The sequence below is a fragment of the Scaptodrosophila lebanonensis genome, unplaced genomic scaffold, assembly GCF_003285725.1.
Source record: "Scaptodrosophila lebanonensis strain 11010-0011.00,11010-0021.00 unplaced genomic scaffold, SlebRS2 tig00000001-arrow-pilon, whole genome shotgun sequence".
NCBI classification, from domain to species: domain Eukaryota; kingdom Metazoa; phylum Arthropoda; class Insecta; order Diptera; family Drosophilidae; genus Scaptodrosophila; species Scaptodrosophila lebanonensis.
In genome coordinates, this window is record NW_022060529.1 from 5285510 (window position 1) to 5305828 (window position 20319).

Consider the following 20319-nt stretch of genomic DNA (forward strand, 5'->3'; position numbering starts at 1 on the left):
AATGGGAATATACATATGTATACGTATGTACATACATGATAGATATACAAGTAATTTTTGTTTACATTTGTCGCTTATGTGATTTTTCCCCTTAGCGTTGTGGATACATTGTATAGGAGAAATACCGATAGTCGGCATAGTCAACGATAGTTTTCAGAAAACAATCGATAGTGCATTCGGGTTGAATGTAATGTGTTGCAACCTGTTACTATTGTTGCATTGATTTGGTTACAGGACTATCCACGTCTGTGTGAAACCATTTTTAAATAGTCTTATTAACTTGAGGGGTTTTCGCTCGTCTTGTATTCTTTTTCTTTTGGATATTTTCTCCTTTTTATTTATGGCACTCACATGCGATTAAATTTAACGTAAGTGTTTTAACCTTTTACAAAATTGCTTAATTCAAAGTATCTTTTTCAATATAAAATAGTGCCGTTAGTTCTCCATCTCCAATACACTGCCAATTGGAAAAAATGATTGCCACACATGTGAGCAAACCTAAAAAGGTGGATAAAAAGAAACGCCGTTGTTTGGCCATTATTAAAGCGGATTATAATGTCACCGAGAGTGAAACGCCAACAATTTTTCTGGCCATACTAAATGCCGGCCTGTGCAATGGTCTTACTGAAGAAACACTGCTGGCCAAGGCAACAGCACATGGTAAAGTTTCACAAGTGTTGATGTTGGCTTCCAAGTCGTATTGCTTTCTAAAATGTGCTAGCATTGCGGACGCCGAGTCCATATTTCTGGCAATGCACAACGTATCCACCATAGGACAACACGGAGCGGTGAGCATATACGAAAAATTAATAAACCATCTTATTCATTGTCTAAGATTTATTTAGGTTTGCTACCTTAGCTACGTAACCGGGATTCCTCAGCTTGAAGCAGTAGAAAACGACTGGAATAAACCTCTTCCAAAGGGTCTCATACTATTGACAGACTTTATAACCGAGGAGGAGGAGAGCGCACTTTTGAAAGCCATCGGCAACGACAGTAGAAGCAACGAAGGTAACATGAAAAATAGGCGTGTAAAACACTTCGGTTACGAGTTCGTTTATGGTAGCAACAATGTGGATTCAACGAAACCATTAGAGTGTAGAATTCCAACCGCTTGTGATTTTCTCTGGCCGCGTTTCAGGCAAGCTGCGGCTGAAAATGATTTGCAGGGTCTGGACTGGACGCAACCAGACCAGCTGACGGTGAATGAATATGAACCAGGACATGGTATACCACCACACGTTGATACGCACAGTGCATTTTTAGATCCAATTCTTTCACTTTCGCTGGAATCGGATGTAGTCATGGAATTTAGGCGTGGTAGCGAGTGTACTCCCTTACTGCTGCTGCGTCGTTCCCTTCTAGTTATGTCGGGCGAGGCGCGGTTTGATTGGATGCACGGCATAAGACCCAGACATTTAGATTGGCTGCCTACGGCCACAGTCAGCCTTACAATGGAACCACGCAGGAAACGAACTTCGCTTACATTTCGACGATTGCGACGTGGTCCCTGCCATTGTCAATTTCCAACACTCTGCGACACACACCAGTCAACGGCACCAAAACTGTTGATGGACACATTGGCAAAGCAAGCGGTTAGCCTGGAGCAGCAAAATGTGCATGATGTCTACAATAAAATTGCAAATCATTTCAGCGATACACGTCATACACCTTGGCCAAAAGTTTCCGACTTTTTACACAGCTTTGATCCGCAATCAATTGTGCTGGATGTTGGCTGCGGTAATGGGAAGTATCTATGTTGTAACTCACAGCTGCTGGCCATCGGCTGTGATCGTTCGCAAGGATTATTGGGCGTGTGTAATTCCCGACAACAGAGCGTGTTTCGCTGCGACTGTCTGCAACTTCCTATACGCACGGCAAGTATGGATGGCTGCATCAGCATTGCTGTCATACATCACTTGGCCAGCTCTGAACGTCGATTGACCGCTTTGCGTGAAATGGCACGTATATTGCGGCCAGGTGGACGCGCGCTCGTGTATGTCTGGGCAAAAGAGCAGCGACGCGATAACAACAAATCAAGCTATTTGAGACAAAACAAAGCCGTTAACAAAGAACGTACCACAGAGCAGGCGCAACGACAGCATCAGGCGGCGCAATTAGAACATAAAATAAATCCGCCGCATGTGTCTCTTCCAGTGCACACGAATCGCACTGAATTTCAACAACAAGATGTTTTTGTGCCCTGGAAAACGAAAGATGCTGAGCATACAACATTTCTGCGTTACTATCATGTTTTCGAAGAGCAGGAGCTGGAGCGACTTATAGCTGATGTACCAGAAGTATTTCTAATTAAAAGCTACTACGATCAGGGCAATCATTGTGTGATTTTTGAGCGTGCCGTAAGCTAAGCTTCAATTATATATGTATATATTTTCTTAATTATACATTTATAAAACTGCGACAATAAAAAATATAGCAAAAATTAGCGGTAGAATTGTTATAAAATTACCAAACATAACACGCAAGTGCAAATTAATTTATTTTTCAACAGCAGAATCTCCTTTAAGAACAACCTACTTCATTCAAGCAATGGTTTCACACATCACTTTCATAATATTTCAAAAAGTTGAAAAACATAAGTCTTTGTCGTTAGAATAAATGTGGATCCGCAAAATAACCATTACAATATATGTATATATAGTACATATATGTATATATATTTATATATAATAAACCATTTCTCGACTCTACAATTGGTATTAATACTCTGATCTCTTTTTCATCAAGTTTTTTCATTGTTATAATTACGAAATACTGATTATACGGAAACTTTGATCAGACTTTTAAAGATATGGATGTTTACTACATCGCAAGTACACTTTTATGTACTTACGAGTGTAATCGTGGGCCAGCTTGGCGAAATGATTAACTTATGAGGAAAGTATGTAGTTAACTTGACAGGCCTGACTGCATGTTATATATATTAGATTAGATCAGATATACTGAAGACGAAATATCACCTGTAATTAGTTTGAAGCTCTTGTTAAGCCGATACTTGATTTTCCCATGTGTTAAAGGCAAGCCAATGGAACTTGTTAATTATTAGCTGGGCTTAAAATAATCTTTGGGTGTTTTCCACGTTGCGCTTTACGCTTCACTCTTCCGCAGTTAATGTTTTTTTTAGCTTATTTACGACATTTTGCCGTAACTGCACAATACGCTGCCAGCACAGTTGCCGTTACAGCTGAACCTATCAATTCAACAATTATTCAAGCTATGCAACGTTCATTTCGATACGTGCTTTCGTGAAGTTCGCAATGGCAAAAGCAAGCAAAGCTCTTCCGCAATACATAGCAGGTCTGTCTGCCGGTTTCGGTTCCTTTTGCTTGGGCGCCACCATCGGCTGGTCCGCGCCAGCCGAGAAAATGATCACCGAGGATATCGAATATGGATTTGCCGTCTCTACCAACCAGTTTGGCTGGATCTCGTCGTTGCTGACCTTGGGGGCCACCTGTGTTTGTGTGCCAGTTGGATTTCTGATCGATAGGATAGGACGAAAGCCAACAATGTTAGCTTTGATACCACCCTACATGATCGGATGGGTATTAATGATTTTTGCCAAAAACGTGGCCATGTTGTATTGTGGTCGTTTTATTTTGGGAGTGTGTGGGGGTGCCTTCTGTGTAACCGCACCCATATACACCACCGAGATCTCAACGCTCGCCACGCGAGGTATGTTGGGTAGCTTCTTTCAGTTGCTCATCGTTTTTGGAATACTTTACGGCTACGTCGTGGGTGCTTTTGTCCATCTACAGCTACTTAACATATTGTGCGCGATTCTGCCAATGATATTTGCCGCTTTCTTCCTCTTCATGCCCGAGTCGCCAGTCTACCTGGCGCTTAAGGGCCAGAAAGAAGCTGCGGCGAAATCGTTGGCTTGGCTGCGCGGAAAGCACTACGATGTGGATGACGAGCTTAAACAGATTATGAGTGGTGTGGAGCAGAGTGGATCTAAGACAGGGATTGCAGCTGCACTAAAACGGCCCATTACGCTAAAGGGACTTGGCATCGCTGTCTTATTGCAAATCTTTCAGCAACTAACTGGCATCAATGCGATCGTATTCTACTCCACGTCGATATTTGCTGATGTCGGAGCAGGCCTGAGTGCTTCTATGTCTACGATTCTCATAGGCGGCACACAGGTGGTGATGACTTTGGTTGCAGTCAACATTATCGACAAAGTTGGACGTCGCATACTGCTCGCCATATCCGCTTTTTTTATGGCACTAACCACAGCACTCATGGGTGGCTATTTCCAAATGCGACAAAACAGTGAGGAGTCTGTTGCATCTCTTGGCTGGCTACCTATCTGCAGCATTTGCATGTTCATCATCTTCTTTGCCATAGGATTTGGTCCGGTCCCTTGGCTAATTGGTGCGGAGTTATTCTCAGAGGATGTTAAGGCAGTGGCAGGATCAGTTGCGGGCACTAGCAACTGGCTAATGGCCTTTGCCGTTACCAAATTGTTCCCCATACTCCAGAGTTCGTTAGGCCCGGCACCAACATTCTGGATCTTTACAGTCATAGCCATTATGGCGTTCATCTATTCGTTGCTGTGGGTGCCGGAGACAAAAGGCAAGACGCTCAATGAGATACAAGAAATGCTAGGCTCCAAGAACAGCTAGGAGAAGAGTAGACCAAATAAACTATGTACGTAATTGAAAAGTATTGTTGATAAATCTAATATGAAAACATTTTGTTATTTCATTCAATAAAAATACGTTTAGTTGCTCAAGTGAAACATTTGTTTGTCCGAATTTGTTTATTCGATTTTAAAAATACACTTCAAGACCAAACACATATAGCGAATTAAACATAACCACTAGCTTATCGTCTATTTGCCTACATTTGACCCATTCTAATGGTTTTTTATTGTAGCTTTGGACCATAAATTGACAATTCCTTAATGACATTTTGTGGTTTAGATTACGTCCCCGAACGCCCACTTAAAATACACTTGTGAACTTATTTAATAGACATGCAATATCATGGTGGGTGCATGGGTTAGGTAAAGGCTTGAGTGTGTGATATATATTTATTTTTATATACATACATAACATTTTATGACAATGAATATATAGTTGCTTATTAATTAATTCGATTTTAAATTTGTAGCAAGTGTGATTTAGAGGAAATTCGGGTAACATAACTATAGTTGAAAGATTAGACTACCTAGAACGCAGTATAGAGCAAATGTGGGTAAATGTGTGCTGCTTAATGAGGCATTCACATCTTTGGTCTTACAATTGCATCCGTACGATGTACTCGTATTATACCTACATATATCTGTAGTATGTATCTGTGTATTTCTTAAACACTAAACATTAACACACAGTGAAATATTTAGAACGTCAGTTAACATTTATAAATTTATAAATCCATTCGAGCTAATGCTGGAGATGTCATTGGTTCTGGACACTTTGGTAATTACAATATCATCTTGTTAGTTAGATATACTCGTACCTTAGTCTATATATCAACTAGATTACAGTTTTAAATGTTCCATTTTGGTCGAAGGTGTGCACATCATGCATTTTTCAATTGATATGTTAACAGGTAACATTTGGACTATGTATTTAGGGTGCTTACATGCTACAGACACCATAAGTACATAAGCATTTGAAATTTTTTAGTTATCTTTAATTTTTGTTCTGTTTTGTCTACTTTAAAGATACCTCTAAGGTGTATATAGGTTGCTAGTGAAAATATAGGTGTGTGTATACTCATATAGTATTTTAATTAATACTTACAGTAATGGTGCCAAAATTCTTAGACACACGTATGTATATACATACATACATATTGTATGTATTTTGATTGCAGACAAACACAAAAAGTTTCCCATTCCAGCTTGTGAGTCTACATCGACTATATGTATTTAGGTTGAACCAGAAATTCATAATATTAAAGCCTGATAGTTTACTTGTTGTTGTTAAAGCTGATTTATAAATTTCTTTGTATGTATAGTATGTATTATGTAAGTACATATGCACTATATGTGTATATTCATTATAAGTTTTAGTACTTGTGTATATACTAGCCATATGCTTATACATATGTATAGTTCAGTCGTTGTTAAATAGACAAGGCCTTCTAGAAAAGCATTGCCCTGCGGTACAAACTGCGCTTTCCATTAACTTCCTTTACCTTCTTCATCTCCTTTCTTAGGTAACCTACACCGAAACACTTATTTGAGCAGCTGGCAACATTTATATTCACCTTAGGTCTCGTTTCATATTACGCGATCTGGGGGGTGGGGGTGTGCTGTTTAGTGTGGTGATGGGGCCATCTTCAGTGCGTCTGGGGATATGCTATGGCGGAGGTGTGGGCGTGAGCGGTCGTGTTCCTGCAATATGTTTCGGCTTGACTTGGTGTCAAATTGCCTTGAGCGCACGCTTAGATAAATGTTTCGGCAGCCATTTGTTACAAGCACTCGGCCAGCGGCGGCTTCTCAATAGGCGGCGATGGACCTGATACTGAGACCATTGGCACGGCGCTGATTTTGGGCTTGATTATTTTCAGACCCAATTGCTTGGGGCTGCTGTGCGGCGAGGAGGAGGCTGTCGAGGACCGCTGGTGCACCAGTACACGGGGTTTGGCCTCAATGGCGATACTGGGTGCACTGGGCGTGATCGTAGCGGTGGCGTTGGCATTAGGTAGCAATGATACCTGCACAAGCTCCTCGACTGTTTCTGCGGAGTCTTGGGATGGCTCGTTTACAATAGCGGCCTCACTATGCATATGACCCGATTGCGCATCATCATCCTGCATGTAGGGCGGTGGCGCCTCCAATGAGATGCTGCCCACTATGACATTTGCTGTGGTAATGGCTGCCGATCGCGCCAGTAGAGTGGTCACTGCAGAGGGTGGTTGCTTTGGATCGTGCACCGCGTGGGCATTTAGGACCGGCAATGTGAGTAGATCCCCACCGGCTCCGCCGCATTCCTTAAGTTCGATGTCGTTGCTGTCCTGTGAGGTGTTCTGCTTCCTGGCGGACTCATCATCAGTACGCCATTGGCGTTTGTCTGAAAAGCTCTTCTGCAATAGATGTTTTTATTAGCCGGATAAACAATAGTTTAGTTACTTATAATCACTTGATCTTAATTTTTTTAAATATTCTATCATAAAGGGTGTAAAAGTTAATTAAGATGTTGCCGTACTCAGTTCAAGGAAAAACTAGAGCTCATAAAAAACCTATAGAAAAACTAACGACTATGAGAAAAATATTTTCCGGAAATTATGAAATGTGCTATCTTAGTCGAGCTATATAGCTATAGAGCTGGTGTTATACCATACCTTGCGACCATTGTCGGTGATATTCTCCGCACTTTTCGCCTTGCGGCATAGGACGCTCTGTGAGCCATGACGCCGCAGGAACTCAATGGAGTCGAATCCCCTGCCCTCCGACGACACAAAAATGGCAGAGTTGATGCGACTGCGGGTGCAGCGCTCCGAGATCGATGTGGAGTGTTCCTCGGCCAACATGTGGATGTGCTGGAAAACAAAGAGAAATTAGCGAGAGGACATTGGCATGGTAATGAAAACCCTTCAGCTATGCGCTGATCCTTACGCGGTTATTGCAGTGCAACGGTGGGTGAGCAAAGGTGCCGCCACATTCACTGCTGTCGAACTGTTTCATTGGAAATAGAGAAAGAGAGAACACAAATGAGGGAAAAAAGACAGAGAGAGAGAGAGAGAGAAAGAAGAGCAAGAAGGCTTGTCACACATATTTAGGACACACATATAGGCCTAGCACCTACATAAGCAAACACACACATAGAATATACGAAAAAGCATTGCCTGGACCTGCAAAAATTCACGATCCTTCGAAAACAACAAACACTAGTGAAAAGTAATCTAATCTAGCACAACAGGCGGAAGCGTGGAACGCACACCTAATAAGCGACAAGCGTGAGGCACTGAGTTGATTTGTTGCTGTAGTGGGTGTACGGGTGAGCACGGTGCGGAGCTAAAAGCACGAGCTGGGCTATAAATCGTTGGCACAAGCTGACCAAGAAAGAAGGGTGCTTCTGTGACTGTGTGTAGCGCATGTCGGAGCGCAAGTTGCCATTCACAAATACGCATCTGTTTTTTCTCATACTTTAAAAATAATGCAATGAAATTAGGCCTATTTCTCGATCCGTCACATTTTTATTTTCGTGATTCCAGCTCGAAATCAAAAGATTACATCTAAGTTGAATTTAAAACAAGAGAGAACGCTACAGTCGAGCAAGCCCGACAGTGTAATACCCTATACCCAACTAAACTTCCGTCACTGAGTTATATATATATAACTTTTCTTAAAATTGACCGAATTGAATAGAATTTTGAACAACAGTGGACAATTATATATAAATTATGTGTGCAAAGTTTGGTTTAGGTAGCATTTGAAATGTGGACGCTATTGACGAAATTCTGTAGCGGGGGAAGGGGGGGAAAATGAAAAAAAAAATAAAAATAAACTCGCACTTTCTCGGACCTAGGAGAATCTGGATGTCAATTTTGGTTATTCTAGCTTTTATAGTTTCTGAGATCCTTGCGTTCATCCAGACGGACAGACGGACGGACGGACGGACGGACGGACATGTCTAGATCGATTTCTCTCGTCATGCTGATTCAGAATATACATATGTACCTTATGGGGTCGGAGATGCTTCCTTCTGCATGTTACATACTTTACATAAACCTAATATACCCTTTTAACTCTACGGGTACAGGGTATAAAAATTGACAAGAATATAAAATGTGGTATGATATCAAAACTAAATAATAATTAACTATAAATTGACTAAATAACTAAACATATGTGTATGTATACAAATGTGGGACCACTTGTGAATGACAACTCGTTTTGCTACTCTTTGGGACTTGCACAATTTCTTTACAGAGTGTTCGTTTTTCGGTGTACAATGGGTGCGTTGTGCTTCACCGGAGCGGTGGCAGAAGTAAATCATGGCCGCCTTTACAAACACATGGTGCAAACTTTGTGGGTGTTTGTGTGTGTGTGGTTGTGGGTGTGTATTTGTGTTTGTGTGCAATATCGCAACGAACGATCGAACCAAGGAACCAAGGAACGAACGAGCGAGCGATCGAACAAAGGAATGAACGAACGAACGAACGAACAATTCGTGCACCAAGCAGGTGCTGCCTCTTGAGAGGGCAGGCAACTTACGCTGGCCGGTTCGCTGTAGTTGCTATGATTGATAACGGACGAGTCGGTGTGTATGGTATCGCTGGCCACCATGCTGCGGTACTTCTGCAGCGTGGAGGAGCCCCGGCTTTCGCGGGACCCATCCCGGCTGCGATCCGCGCAGGAGTACTGGCGTCGGTACTGACGCCGCCTGCGGCCCGCACCTGGCCCGACTGGTGCGGCTCCAGCGGCAAGGGCGGCAGTTCCAACGCCAGATGCGCATGCGCCGCTGCCGCCATATGCCCCGTAATCAGCGCCTGCCATCTGTCCAAGCGGCAACGGAGGCGCGCGAAAGTAGCTCGGATCGTAGCTAAACTGTCGTCGGCGCCACTGCTCATACTGTCGATAGTGGCTGAACAATCGGCGTCGACGCAATATCAATTGCTTTTTGGCCTCGAGCACCTCGTCGTCCTCGACAAAGGTGCGTTCGTGGGAGTTCTTAAGTATGCTGCGCTGTTGCGCAAATTTGCGCTGCTTGGAGCGTACAACTGTTGCTGCCTGGAGCGGCAGAATGCGTTGCTTAACTACCACATCCCGTTCCCGCTGTTGCTGCAGCAGATGCTGCCTCTCCGCAGCCGCCTGGCCTTCCTCCTTTGCCAGATCATCGGGATCGTCGTGGGCAGCGACACTGTTGTCTATGCTGTCCACATGGTTTAGAATGTTGGCACCCACTATGGACTGATTGTCGACACTGGGCCCACGCACATAGGTGTTCGTTGGCGTGCCATGGCTAGCTGTTGCATTCCCGCTGCTGCCACCGCAACCCTCTGCAGATACGCTTGCCGTGACCGCCTCGCGATGCACTGGTTGCTAGCTCTCTACATCCGCCTTGTGGAGTAGCGCAAACTGACAGCCGCAGTCGCGCTCCAGTTCGCGACGCGGATATTGAAAGCAACGATCAAAGAGTCCACAGCCCTCACAGCGTGGCAGACACTGCCGGGATCGATTCGGAAGTAAGTCAACGATGAGGAATGCGATCAAGCGAAGGAAGGAGGAACGTTATGTCAGTGAATTCTTTAGAAAGGTCAAGCCTCAACAGCAAAATTCAAGGCCCCAAGTGTGGGGATCACTAAATATGTAGCTCTATAATTAACGCATATGCATATGAATTGAATTGAATTTCGAGTGTTTCAAACTATTGCAAATGATTGATCTTGATTGATTGGGTCAAAGAGCTGTGTGCGGTTCTAACTTTTGCTAAATTGACACGAGTACGATGTACATACAAGTATGGATGGCATATCGTATGTTTGTTAATTATTTATTTATTATTGGAAGCCGATATCTAAAATGTTTGCTGATTTCTAGGTAAATCAAAAGCAGTATAAATATGCATATAAAACGAGCAAAGTGCTAAATTCTTCGGCAAACCATAGCAAGGATAATGCAAGCCTGCATTTCTGCAGTGGTCGTGTGGCGGTAAGATCCAATACTTTCAGTTAAATAAAAAACAAAAAATTAGCCTGGCATCCTGCATTTAAATCTTTTTTTTATAAATGGAAATAAATGAGGATATTCACAGTCAGTCGATTGACCTTTTCTATTTGCTAAATATTTTTTATATCCTGCTTGACAGTTTAATTTGAATTAATTTTTACAATTTATTTAGATCAAAATGATAGTCCGACAATCGACTGAATGGTAATACTCCTAAAGAATATTAGCACATGGCTTAAAAAAAGCATTTTGCTTGGATTCCATGTTGAAATCAGGAGCAGAGATTCGAAAATTGTATGCGGGCGTGCACTAAGTAATATAAATGTGAATGGATTTCAAATTCAAATAATTACTTTGATGCACAAAAGCTAATTGAATGCAAAAATTGAATGTATTGAATGATTAAAGTTATAAGTTATTGAAAAATTAAATATGTTGAATACCTTCACAAAGAAATCGGGGTGTAGGTTCTAAAAATAAAGCATAATATCGAATGAAACACATAGATAAGTTATAGCGAATTCATTGACAAGAGGGCGATGGAGAGAGCAACCCCGGAAAGCTCCAGCTCCGCACGCCCCACAATTGAAACGCTCCAAATGACCCTCGACAGCACTTACCTGATGTGAGTGCTGACCATTGCAGCCACCGGCGCTGCACACCCCTGTGCCGGGCACCTTCAACTGTTCATGCTTATAGTCCGGCTGATAGGGCAATAGCATTCGGATTTTTCCCCAGCGATTGAAGAAGAGCGCAATGGCGCCAGCCCACACCATTAACACAATCAGGACTATGCCAATCTCGACACCACGTATCTGCAACAGCATGTTGGGAACGTTCTGGGCTTAGTGATTTCATTAGTTGTTTGCATCGACCTTACCGTTGGCAGTTCACGCGTCGTGCTGTGCGTTAGCGTATTGGTGGCCGTTGAGGTCACATCGTCGCCGAATGCGCTGCCATTACCAGTGCCAGTGTTGGCATTACGCCCAGCCACACTGTTCCCATAGCCACCCGAGGCTAAGTCCTGCTGCGAATTGTTCTTCGGCAAATCTGCAAAGTATATGTAATTGCATTAAAGAAACTCGATTAATGTAAAAATAGAACTTGCACAAAATACAGTAAGCATTCCTTAAAATATATGAAGCAATATAAAGCTGGCATAGCTTTAACTTAAAAAATAGCTATAGACTTAAAAAACAGACTTAATGCCACATTTGTTAGAAACGCTAGCATTTTATTCTTCACTAATATTTAAAAAGTGAAGACAACTTAACATTTCGATTATCGTTAACTGAAATTTTTTCTGCATCTAAAAAAGGCAAATCAAATTTTCTATAGACATCGTTTTGATTTATAAAGCTTTATTTCTTTTGTTTGAAATGAATTGCATTTCTGTGGCGCGAGAGAGGGGAATATCAAAAATTAAATCATCTCGTATCGAAATGCTTATCGAAAATATATGCAGAAGTATTATACATTTTAGCATCAATAATAAGTCCAAAGTTGAAGCTTTGTTTATTGTACTATACTGTTTATTTATAGAGATCCACTAAAGCATGTTTTACAAGTACTTACCTAATGTTTTAAATATGATTTGCTGACGACTTCGATATTTCTTGCCCAGCCAGATGGCCGTTACAGCCAGAGAGTATTGTGTGCTTGGTAGGAGGCGATCTAGGACAATGGCCTCACTGTTACCGGCGACGTCCTGTACAACCCTGTAACTTAAATTAATTCAATTACCACCCTCGACCAGCTACTAAGTGTGGTGCGATTGTAGCGCAAGCGAATTGCAATCAACTACACACACGCTCTCTCTCTCTCTCTCTCTCTCTGTCTCTCTGTATCACTCATACACATACGCACATACTAATATCTATGTATATATTTACAATTAACAGGCTATGCAGAGCTTGAAATATGAGGCCGTAATTACAGCATGGGCAATATTTCACAGAGTCGCAGTTTGTCACACTCTTGCCGAGTAGTTTTACAACATGTCCTCGATTTTCGTATACACTTGGTTTCTCTGTGGAGTGTGTGTCTTTATGGGTGTGTGTGTGTGTGTGTGGGAAAGTGCGTTGCTACCATTTCCTTCGAACTCTGGCCTATGTGTACTTTGTGTAACGTCTCTTGTTACAGGAACAACAACATGTCTAACAAATGATTCATTATTCATAAAGCACATGGATACATACATATGCACACACACTGACACACACACACACACACACACAGACAGACCTCGCATATTCTCATCCGCGACAGCGCAACGGCCCCCAATGGACTATGCCCGACCAGCCACAACAATAACAACACTAACAAATTAGGCCGCTTTATACAAACAGCAACATATGTGCTATTGTCGTGCTCGCCATCTAGAGTTTCAGCTTATTTAAGTTTTACTTTATTTTGTAGCATTCGTTTGGTTCAGTTTTCCTTTTTGGGAGGCCCAGTCAAATCAAATTTAATGCGCGCACCTTAGCCCAGCCAATTTTCGCATGTCAGATGAGCTGCGTCGTGCGTCAAGCGGCAGGCAGCAAGCAGCAGGTAGCGCAGAGCAGGTGGCATCGTTGGGGACGCCAAACTCGCAAATAATATTGGCCACAAAGTGTACGCACGCGAGACTTTTTATACCCTTTTGCTTATCCCTTTGCTCAGCTTATTGGCATTTGAAATGCATAAGAATTTGGCACAGGAGGGCGTTTCGAGCCACAATTCGAAGTGCTGGGATAGAGGTGGCTGGGATAATGGATTTTTAAGTCAATGTGCTGAAACATTGTACAATGTACTTTTATGTGGAATGTGGCTTCACTTTTGGCAATTTCCGGAGCATTTAATAAAAAATAAGCTGACAACTGTCTGAAGTGAAGAAAAAATGATGCTGGTAAGTGATTTCATTTCATTCGATTTGCCAACATGTTACTTGCAATTTCTACAACTTCCATACCTCTGCTTGTTGTTGTTTCCATTTTCATATTTAATGCGCAATTATGTATTGTTCTAACTAAAAAGTAATCGGGAACTACAAGCTTGTAGCACGAATATTCTAACTGATATGAGAACATACTTTATACTTAATTCATCATAGCGTGGCTGGACGACGAAAGCAATAAAAAAAACTATAGCATACATTCGTGAGTTGAGAAAACCTTGACATTTCATATTTTTCATTTCATTAAAACCTATCTGTGTGTGTATGCAAAGACATGAGGTTGACAACAATAGCAGTAAGAGTAATAATAATTTAAATAATTACATCTTCGGACGGGCCATGATTGCAGCATGTTTTGAATTGATTGCGAATAGCATGTGTGTGTGTGTGTGTGTGCGTTGGCTAAGCAGTGTGGCGTCCTCTGCTGCGCTTGCAGCCCGCTTGTCTTTCTTTGTTTAACCAACTGTCTGTCCAAAGTACTTGCCTGACAGTAATTGTTATTTATTATTTTCTTTATTGATAGCGGACGCTCGGTATATCGACATGTTGGACGGTCTGAAATGCTCATACCAGAGTCTTGTCAAACGAGGCATGAATTTAATAAATCAACTAATTGGAGTGTATGTGCTGTATCGTAGGCATGGGAGTGGCCTGCACACCTCTGTCTGTATGAGTGCATCCATCTAATAATTATAAACGTTCATATAAATATATATTTATATCGATATAATATATATGTATGTATGTCAGTCTTTCTGTGTTCCCTTTCTATAAAAGTCAGGACACTGGAGACCAAGCGTCAACGTGTCCATGTATTAATCATACATTATTCAAAGGGACAATTTACTCGAAAACCGGTAGGAAGATACACAAGAAGGCCCCCAAATAGCGCCCAACTTCTAGCGTAATGACAAGTGAGCGCAAATGCCAGGGCGAGACTATCAAAAAAAATCGATAGAAAACTAACACAAAAGTCAAAAACAAAACTAATAAAATAAAAAATAGGTAATAAACAATAAGAACCAAACTGGACGTCAAATGACTGTAATAAAATTCTGACATAGGCGTGAACTTTATGAAACAACAACAACAACAAGTAGTAGGTAGTAGGATCAATGCCAACAATAGCTAACGCGATAGTTAAAGACAAACACGCGCATGCAGCAAAGCCGCACACACAGAGCCATCAATGCATTTATATGTATGTATGGTATGTATACTATACATACTATACATAGGTATATAGGCTCGTATGCATACCAAGAGTTTTTAAATTGAAAACACCTTGACCAGAAGAACAACACGGACATGCCAAAGTCGCGTACAGCTTGCAACCAAAGGCGGAAAAGCCGAGCACTACACTTATTACGCGGCACGGCACAGCACGGCACGTCACGTCTTTCAGCGTCTCAGCCACATCAACGACAAAAAGCAAGAATGAACAAAAAAATCGGAAGTGTTTAGTTTGTAGTCCAAATATGCAACAAAACCAACAACAACAACACTTGCTTGGCAATTTCCAAAAACGTAAGGAAGGAAGGAACAAAGCGAGCACCAAAAAAATCACTGCGGCAGCAACAAAAGCAAAAGGCAATGGGCCAAGTAAATTATTACGATTACAAGCAGTTTTCCTTTGAACATTCGTGCCCTTGCTCTATCTCGCTCACACTGGGCCGCTAAATTGCAACTCTCTTACAATTGAAGCCAAGTACACGCGCCTCCCTCAGCCAAACAGTGTTGCCCTTTTGCCTTTTCTTTTTGTTTTTCTTCGGCGCTGCAGCGGTCAGCAGTTGGCTTTGACTTTTTTGTTGTTGTTTGTTGGCTTGCTTGAACTGTTATTAGCTCATGGCCAGCACGCACATACACACACGCACGCAGACGGGCAGGCAAATACATATGTATCAACATAAATACATACACACATACACACACATTTTCATTGCTGCCCCGACTTGCCCGACTTGAGCCTGTCAATTGCATGAACTATACAGTGGATATTGCATTCTTTAAAGCTCTCTGCATAAATTGCTTCTTTTCAAAGCATACCCCCAAGTGCGCCCATTAATTTCAAGTGCAGTGCAGTTGGCTTTTGAGTACTGGCTTGGTGTTTAGGCTACAGGGCATGCCACAGATATCTCCAGTTGTTTCTTTGTTATGCAGTAGGCTGCTTCTTGATAGTATTGTTCGCGTGCAGCACATTTAGATTGTTCAAATTATACATACATAATACAGGGACATAATGCTTTGCTAGGCTACTAAGTTGAAATCTTAATCTGATATTGCACTTTAAATATGTTTATGTTTCCAAGATTCCACATAAAGTATTTAAGTGAAACGCCAAATAATAATTCACATTTTAAACTCAGATTACGGTTAATGCGCTTTTTGTTCGTATTATTGAAAATGCTTTGAGAGTAAAATTATTGATATTCAAGTATAGCTAGTTTAATTTGGGCCATAAATTATTTAATACTGTAGCTGAATAATAAGATTGGGCAAACAATTTGAAAAGCCCAAAAGAGTGGAATTGGATTTTTAAGGTTGTTTTATATTTTTGTCCACATTTTTTGTTTTGTTTCGTATTATTGAAAATGCTTTGAGAGTAAAATTATTGACATTCAAGTATAGCTAGTTTAATTTGGGCCATAAATTATTTAATACTGTAGCTGAATAATAAGATTGGGCAAACAATTTGAAAAGCCCAAAAGAGTGGAATTGGATTTTTAAGGTTGTTTTATATTTTTGTCCACATTTTTTGTTTTGTTCATATTTCTTCACATTTAAGTTGCGATTTATTTTAATTTTTATTAATAAATTTTGTTGTTCGTAATGAAGTAAGTACATACAGCTCAAAAATTTAATTCTATTTTGAAACGCATAGAAATGTGTGTTTTCAAAACCGATTTATGTTAAATTTGTCGAAATCGCGATAACTTAGTTTTTCAAATTGTACAAAAGAGGAAATTGGGAATTCCCAATTTGGGAATGGAATTGCATTAAACGAAAATGTACCTGATTGCCTGTTTTATATTTACCAAATATTTATAGGGATATTAAATAAATTTCAAATCAAATGTATAGAATGTCTTGCCAAATACGTTTATGTACTGAGTTTTTGTGAACGATTTGGAGAATCTCTTTTCTTAACCAGATTTCTGCGGCATGCCTGTGTATCTGCATGGTAATGCCATTCCATTAGTTGTACCTACCTGTCATCAGTTGGTTTATATGTCACTATATACTTCTCAATGGGATGTGCATTTAGGTCGATCATTGTCTGCCAGGAGACGCGCACGGATGTAGGCGTTAGAAATGTGACCGTTATGTTCTCTGGCGTTGCTGGTATGGTGCCTGCTCCCAAGAGAGTGTAAGGGGGTAATGGGGGAACGAGAGAGAAAGAAGGACATGCCAATAACAGGAAAAGTCCTTGCAGAAAGTCTTGCACAATGCACTCACCCGCTAGACAGGCATTCACAAACAACACAACAAGGAATATAAACATGCTGCTCCTCCTGCTAGGGATGCCAAAGGTGCTGCTCATCTTTCGACCACTACTGCTCTTGTTGTTGTTTTCGTTGGTTTTGAGGCTGTTGTTGCTTGTGAAACGGCAACTCTTGTGGCGTTTGCGGCTTTGTTTGCACGTTGCTTGGATTTTGTCTTGACGTGCGGTATTACCTTTATGCTTGCTGTAGTTGTTGTTGTTTTGACAATTGCTTGTGTCTCTATCTCTGCCTTTGTTTTGACTGAATCTGAAGGCTTTGCTAGGGTTTCGTTTGAAACGCGCACTACGTGCACACGTGTCGCCTATAGTTGTTGTAGTTGTAGACGATTTTGTGTGCTTGCTTCTCATATTAGTTGCAAAAATAAGCTAACTAAACATACACATACAATAGAAAATAAAAATCAGTCTTTCTTGTTGTTCTTTGTTCTCACTTTTCCTCTATGCAATGAAATTGCTGTTGTTGTTGCTGTGGTTGCTGTTTTTTCTGTTGTTGCTACTGTTTACACAATTTGTTTATGAATTTTAGTTCTTTTAACTTTTAGTTTGCTCACTGATGAAATATGCAGGCGATTGTTGAAGGAGCGTTGCATGCCAAAATGGGACTATTTACTTGTTTGTTTTTTCTTGTTTGGTTTTCGTTGTTGCTGGTGCTACTGCTTTATTCTAATTGACTCTGCATGGCCGTTAATAATGTCAGCCGCCATTGACATTTGAGCAATGTGCTATAACTTCAGTTTTGGCATTTATTTTTATTTGTTTTATGCGTTTGCCATATTTAATGCGTGTGCTTAAGTATTTTTACCAACAACTTTTCTGTGTGTGTGTTTTATGATGTCCCTTTGGGGTGTGCTGAGTGTGTAGGCAATGAATTGAACGTGGCGTTATATTGAAGAGCACTGAAGCGAGGTGAAAGCAAAAGTAAAGGATTTTCTAAACGTTTCGTGTAGTCGTCGTCGTCGCTGTTGTTTTTGCTGTTGTCTTCAATGTTGTTACTGTTTTAAGTTAGAATTATTCACGTTGCGTTTGGGTATTTGTTTTTTTTCCGACCGCAATGTTTTCCCTTACTTACAAAATCAATAAAAAGCACCTTTTGTCTGCCAGGCAGCCTGACTTTCAGGCTCGCAGTCGGTTCGTCAATGCGTCAGTAACTCGCAGCGCCGACTGCCAAGCAATGCCGTTGGTTTCACAAAAGACGGCGACCAGCCTTTGAGTAAATTCTCCTTTTTTCTGGTTGTAGTTGCTCCGTGGCCTTTGGCCTCGGTAGGAGGCAATGCGTTACTTTTTGGTGGCCTACCGCGCTTTTTATTTGTATTTGTTTTTCTGGAAATTAATTCAATGAGTGCCCGAAGCTCTTTAGTTTCTTTTGCTTTGCTTTGCTGCCTTGCCCGTGTTGTTGGTGTTGCTCTTATTTTTGCCGCCACTTGTCGCTGTCGCCATCAGGCGCTGTCGCTATTGTAGATGTTTAGGGCCCTGCTACAAATTGTTTGTTTGCTGTTAATGTTGACGTTGCTGCTGTTGGCATCGTTGTCGGCTTGGCGCATTTATTTAATTTTATACATTGCGCATTTTGTAAACAATTTTTGCGTAATTACCAAAACATTTAGGTGGCATTTTATTGAATGCTCTCTTGTTGCGCTTTACTTTGTTGGTGCTTTAATTTGTTATTGTTGCTGTTTTTCGTTTGTCCACTTGACGGCAAGCTAAATTATGCTGTTTTATTTACTTGGCGTTGTATCTGGGCGGCAGAGGCTGCAATAAATAAAGTGATGGCATTAATAGCTTACAGCCGGAATACAATGGACGTACATTAATTATAATGGAAACCAATCACACATACAGACACAATTTTGTGAGTCAAAATATAATGGACAAAGAAAAAATAAAGCAAATATGGTGAGCACGCTCAGTTGTGGAATACCCTATGAAGCTGAACAAAAATGTAAAGATTAGTCGACTGAAAAATGAAATGCAATATATTTTTGACTAATGGAAATGTTTTGTTATTAGTTTTTAAATGCATGGTGTTTTATATTTTCTTATTTAGTGCGAATGTATGTTTAATAAATTTGCGATTATGGGCGAAATGGGCCATTTTCAAAAATATTTTCGTTATTCGAACTATTTAAATTCAGTATATATATTATAAATATATATTGGTATCAAAACAACAACTTTTGCTTTCCACCTAATCTAATCTAATAGTACTATTAAGCTCTATTGCTACTCTTTGACCTGTGTTTGAACGGCTTGAACTCCAATTTTCATAAGCAAACAGGCTTCGTATTTCAATTTGTAAAATTGCACTAAGCTTGGCCATTTGCAAAGCTAATTAGACAGAAATAATCGAATCAGATGTTCCATTTAAATCGACATCTACATTGAATATATGCAAGTTAGGTAGTTAATTCAAATTAATCAGACGAGTCAAGCTAATCGACTATAATCGCAATTGCAATAATTTATTATGGAAATATATATACTCGTAGAATGTCAGCGAATTTGCTAAATTGTTTTCAAGCCGATTTTTACGACTCCGATATAAAATTAATGTGTGTATATGTAGTCATAATTATAATTTAATGTCTTTTATGACATCAACCGCTGTAGCAAATGCGCTTCCGATATTTTACTTTATTTCCTTTTACTTTTGGTGTATAGTGCAGGGTATTAAAAATGTGCTGCCTACTTTTGGGCTTTTGTTTTAATTGGCATTGCGTATGCGTCGTGTGAGACAGCAGTTTGCTTAAGTTTCAGTATGTGCTTGTGTATTATGTTGTTATTCACATACCAATACACACACATAAGTATGTACTATACATGCATGCAGGAATGTGTGTTTCGGCGCAATTTCATATTCATTTCATACTCAAATTCAAATGCCCACCATTAACACACACTCCCATATGCACGCGCCATTCAATTCAATTTCCAATTGCCGCACGCAATAATGTGAACGTGTGTACTTGTATGTATTTGAATGTTGCGCTGTTTTGTGTGAATATGTGTGTCTTAGCTTCATTCAGCTCGTCTCCCTGCCAACCTTAGCTTATATAGCTTTGATTGCCTTTGCGTTATGTGCGACCATTTGTATTCCATTTTTTGTGTTTTTGTATTTTATGAGTTTTCGAAATAATCACTACCGGGATTTATGCTGGTATCTGTAAGGCATAAACTATGCGGCCGATGGCATGTGTGGGTCTTAACCTGCCTGGCACTGACAGGTGCCCACTGCCA

The 20319-nt window shown here is 40.7% G+C and overlaps 3 protein-coding genes across 6 annotated transcripts; 2 read left to right on the plus strand and 1 right to left on the minus strand.

Annotated features, from left to right (window-relative positions):
• The first annotated feature begins 232 nt into the window (after nucleotides 1–232).
• LOC115630287 (alkylated DNA repair protein alkB homolog 8) lies at nucleotides 233–2427 on the plus strand. Of its 2 annotated transcripts, XM_030526835.1 has the most exons (4): nucleotides 233–368; nucleotides 431–788; nucleotides 846–1595; nucleotides 1655–1832. In XM_030526835.1, the coding sequence occupies exons 1-4, from the start codon at nucleotides 352–354 to the stop codon at nucleotides 1706–1708; spliced, it is 1179 nt and encodes a 392-aa protein (XP_030382695.1). In that variant the 5' UTR covers nucleotides 233–351; the 3' UTR covers nucleotides 1709–1832. The 2 variants fall into 2 exon arrangements, with proteins under 2 accessions (XP_030382695.1, XP_030382686.1); XM_030526826.1 differs by having other exon boundaries at nucleotides 846–2427.
• Nucleotides 2428–3263: 836 nt separating this feature from the next.
• Nucleotides 3264–4762, plus strand: LOC115629203 (facilitated trehalose transporter Tret1-2 homolog). Its single transcript, XM_030525606.1, has one exon. The coding sequence runs from the start codon at nucleotides 3279–3281 to the stop codon at nucleotides 4644–4646; it is 1368 nt and encodes a 455-aa protein (XP_030381466.1). The 5' UTR covers nucleotides 3264–3278; the 3' UTR covers nucleotides 4647–4762.
• Nucleotides 4763–5738: 976 nt separating this feature from the next.
• Nucleotides 5739–18671, minus strand: LOC115627533. Of its 3 annotated transcripts, XM_030523248.1 has the most exons (8): nucleotides 17040–18671; nucleotides 16793–16934; nucleotides 12224–12366; nucleotides 11529–11698; nucleotides 11269–11463; nucleotides 7592–7651; nucleotides 7318–7515; nucleotides 5739–7059 (listed from the first exon to the last, which is right to left on the minus strand). In XM_030523248.1, exons 1-8 carry the CDS (start codon nucleotides 17431–17433, stop codon nucleotides 6445–6447), a joined length of 1917 nt encoding a protein of 638 aa, XP_030379108.1. In that variant the 5' UTR covers nucleotides 17434–18671; the 3' UTR covers nucleotides 5739–6444. The 3 variants fall into 3 exon arrangements, with proteins under 3 accessions (XP_030379108.1, XP_030379115.1, XP_030379098.1); XM_030523255.1 differs by lacking the exon at nucleotides 7592–7651 and having other exon boundaries at nucleotides 12224–12372; XM_030523238.1 differs by lacking the exons at nucleotides 11269–11463; nucleotides 11529–11698; nucleotides 12224–12366; nucleotides 16793–16934; nucleotides 17040–18671 and adding an exon at nucleotides 11092–11102.
• Nucleotides 18672–20319: the final 1648 nt, after the last annotated feature.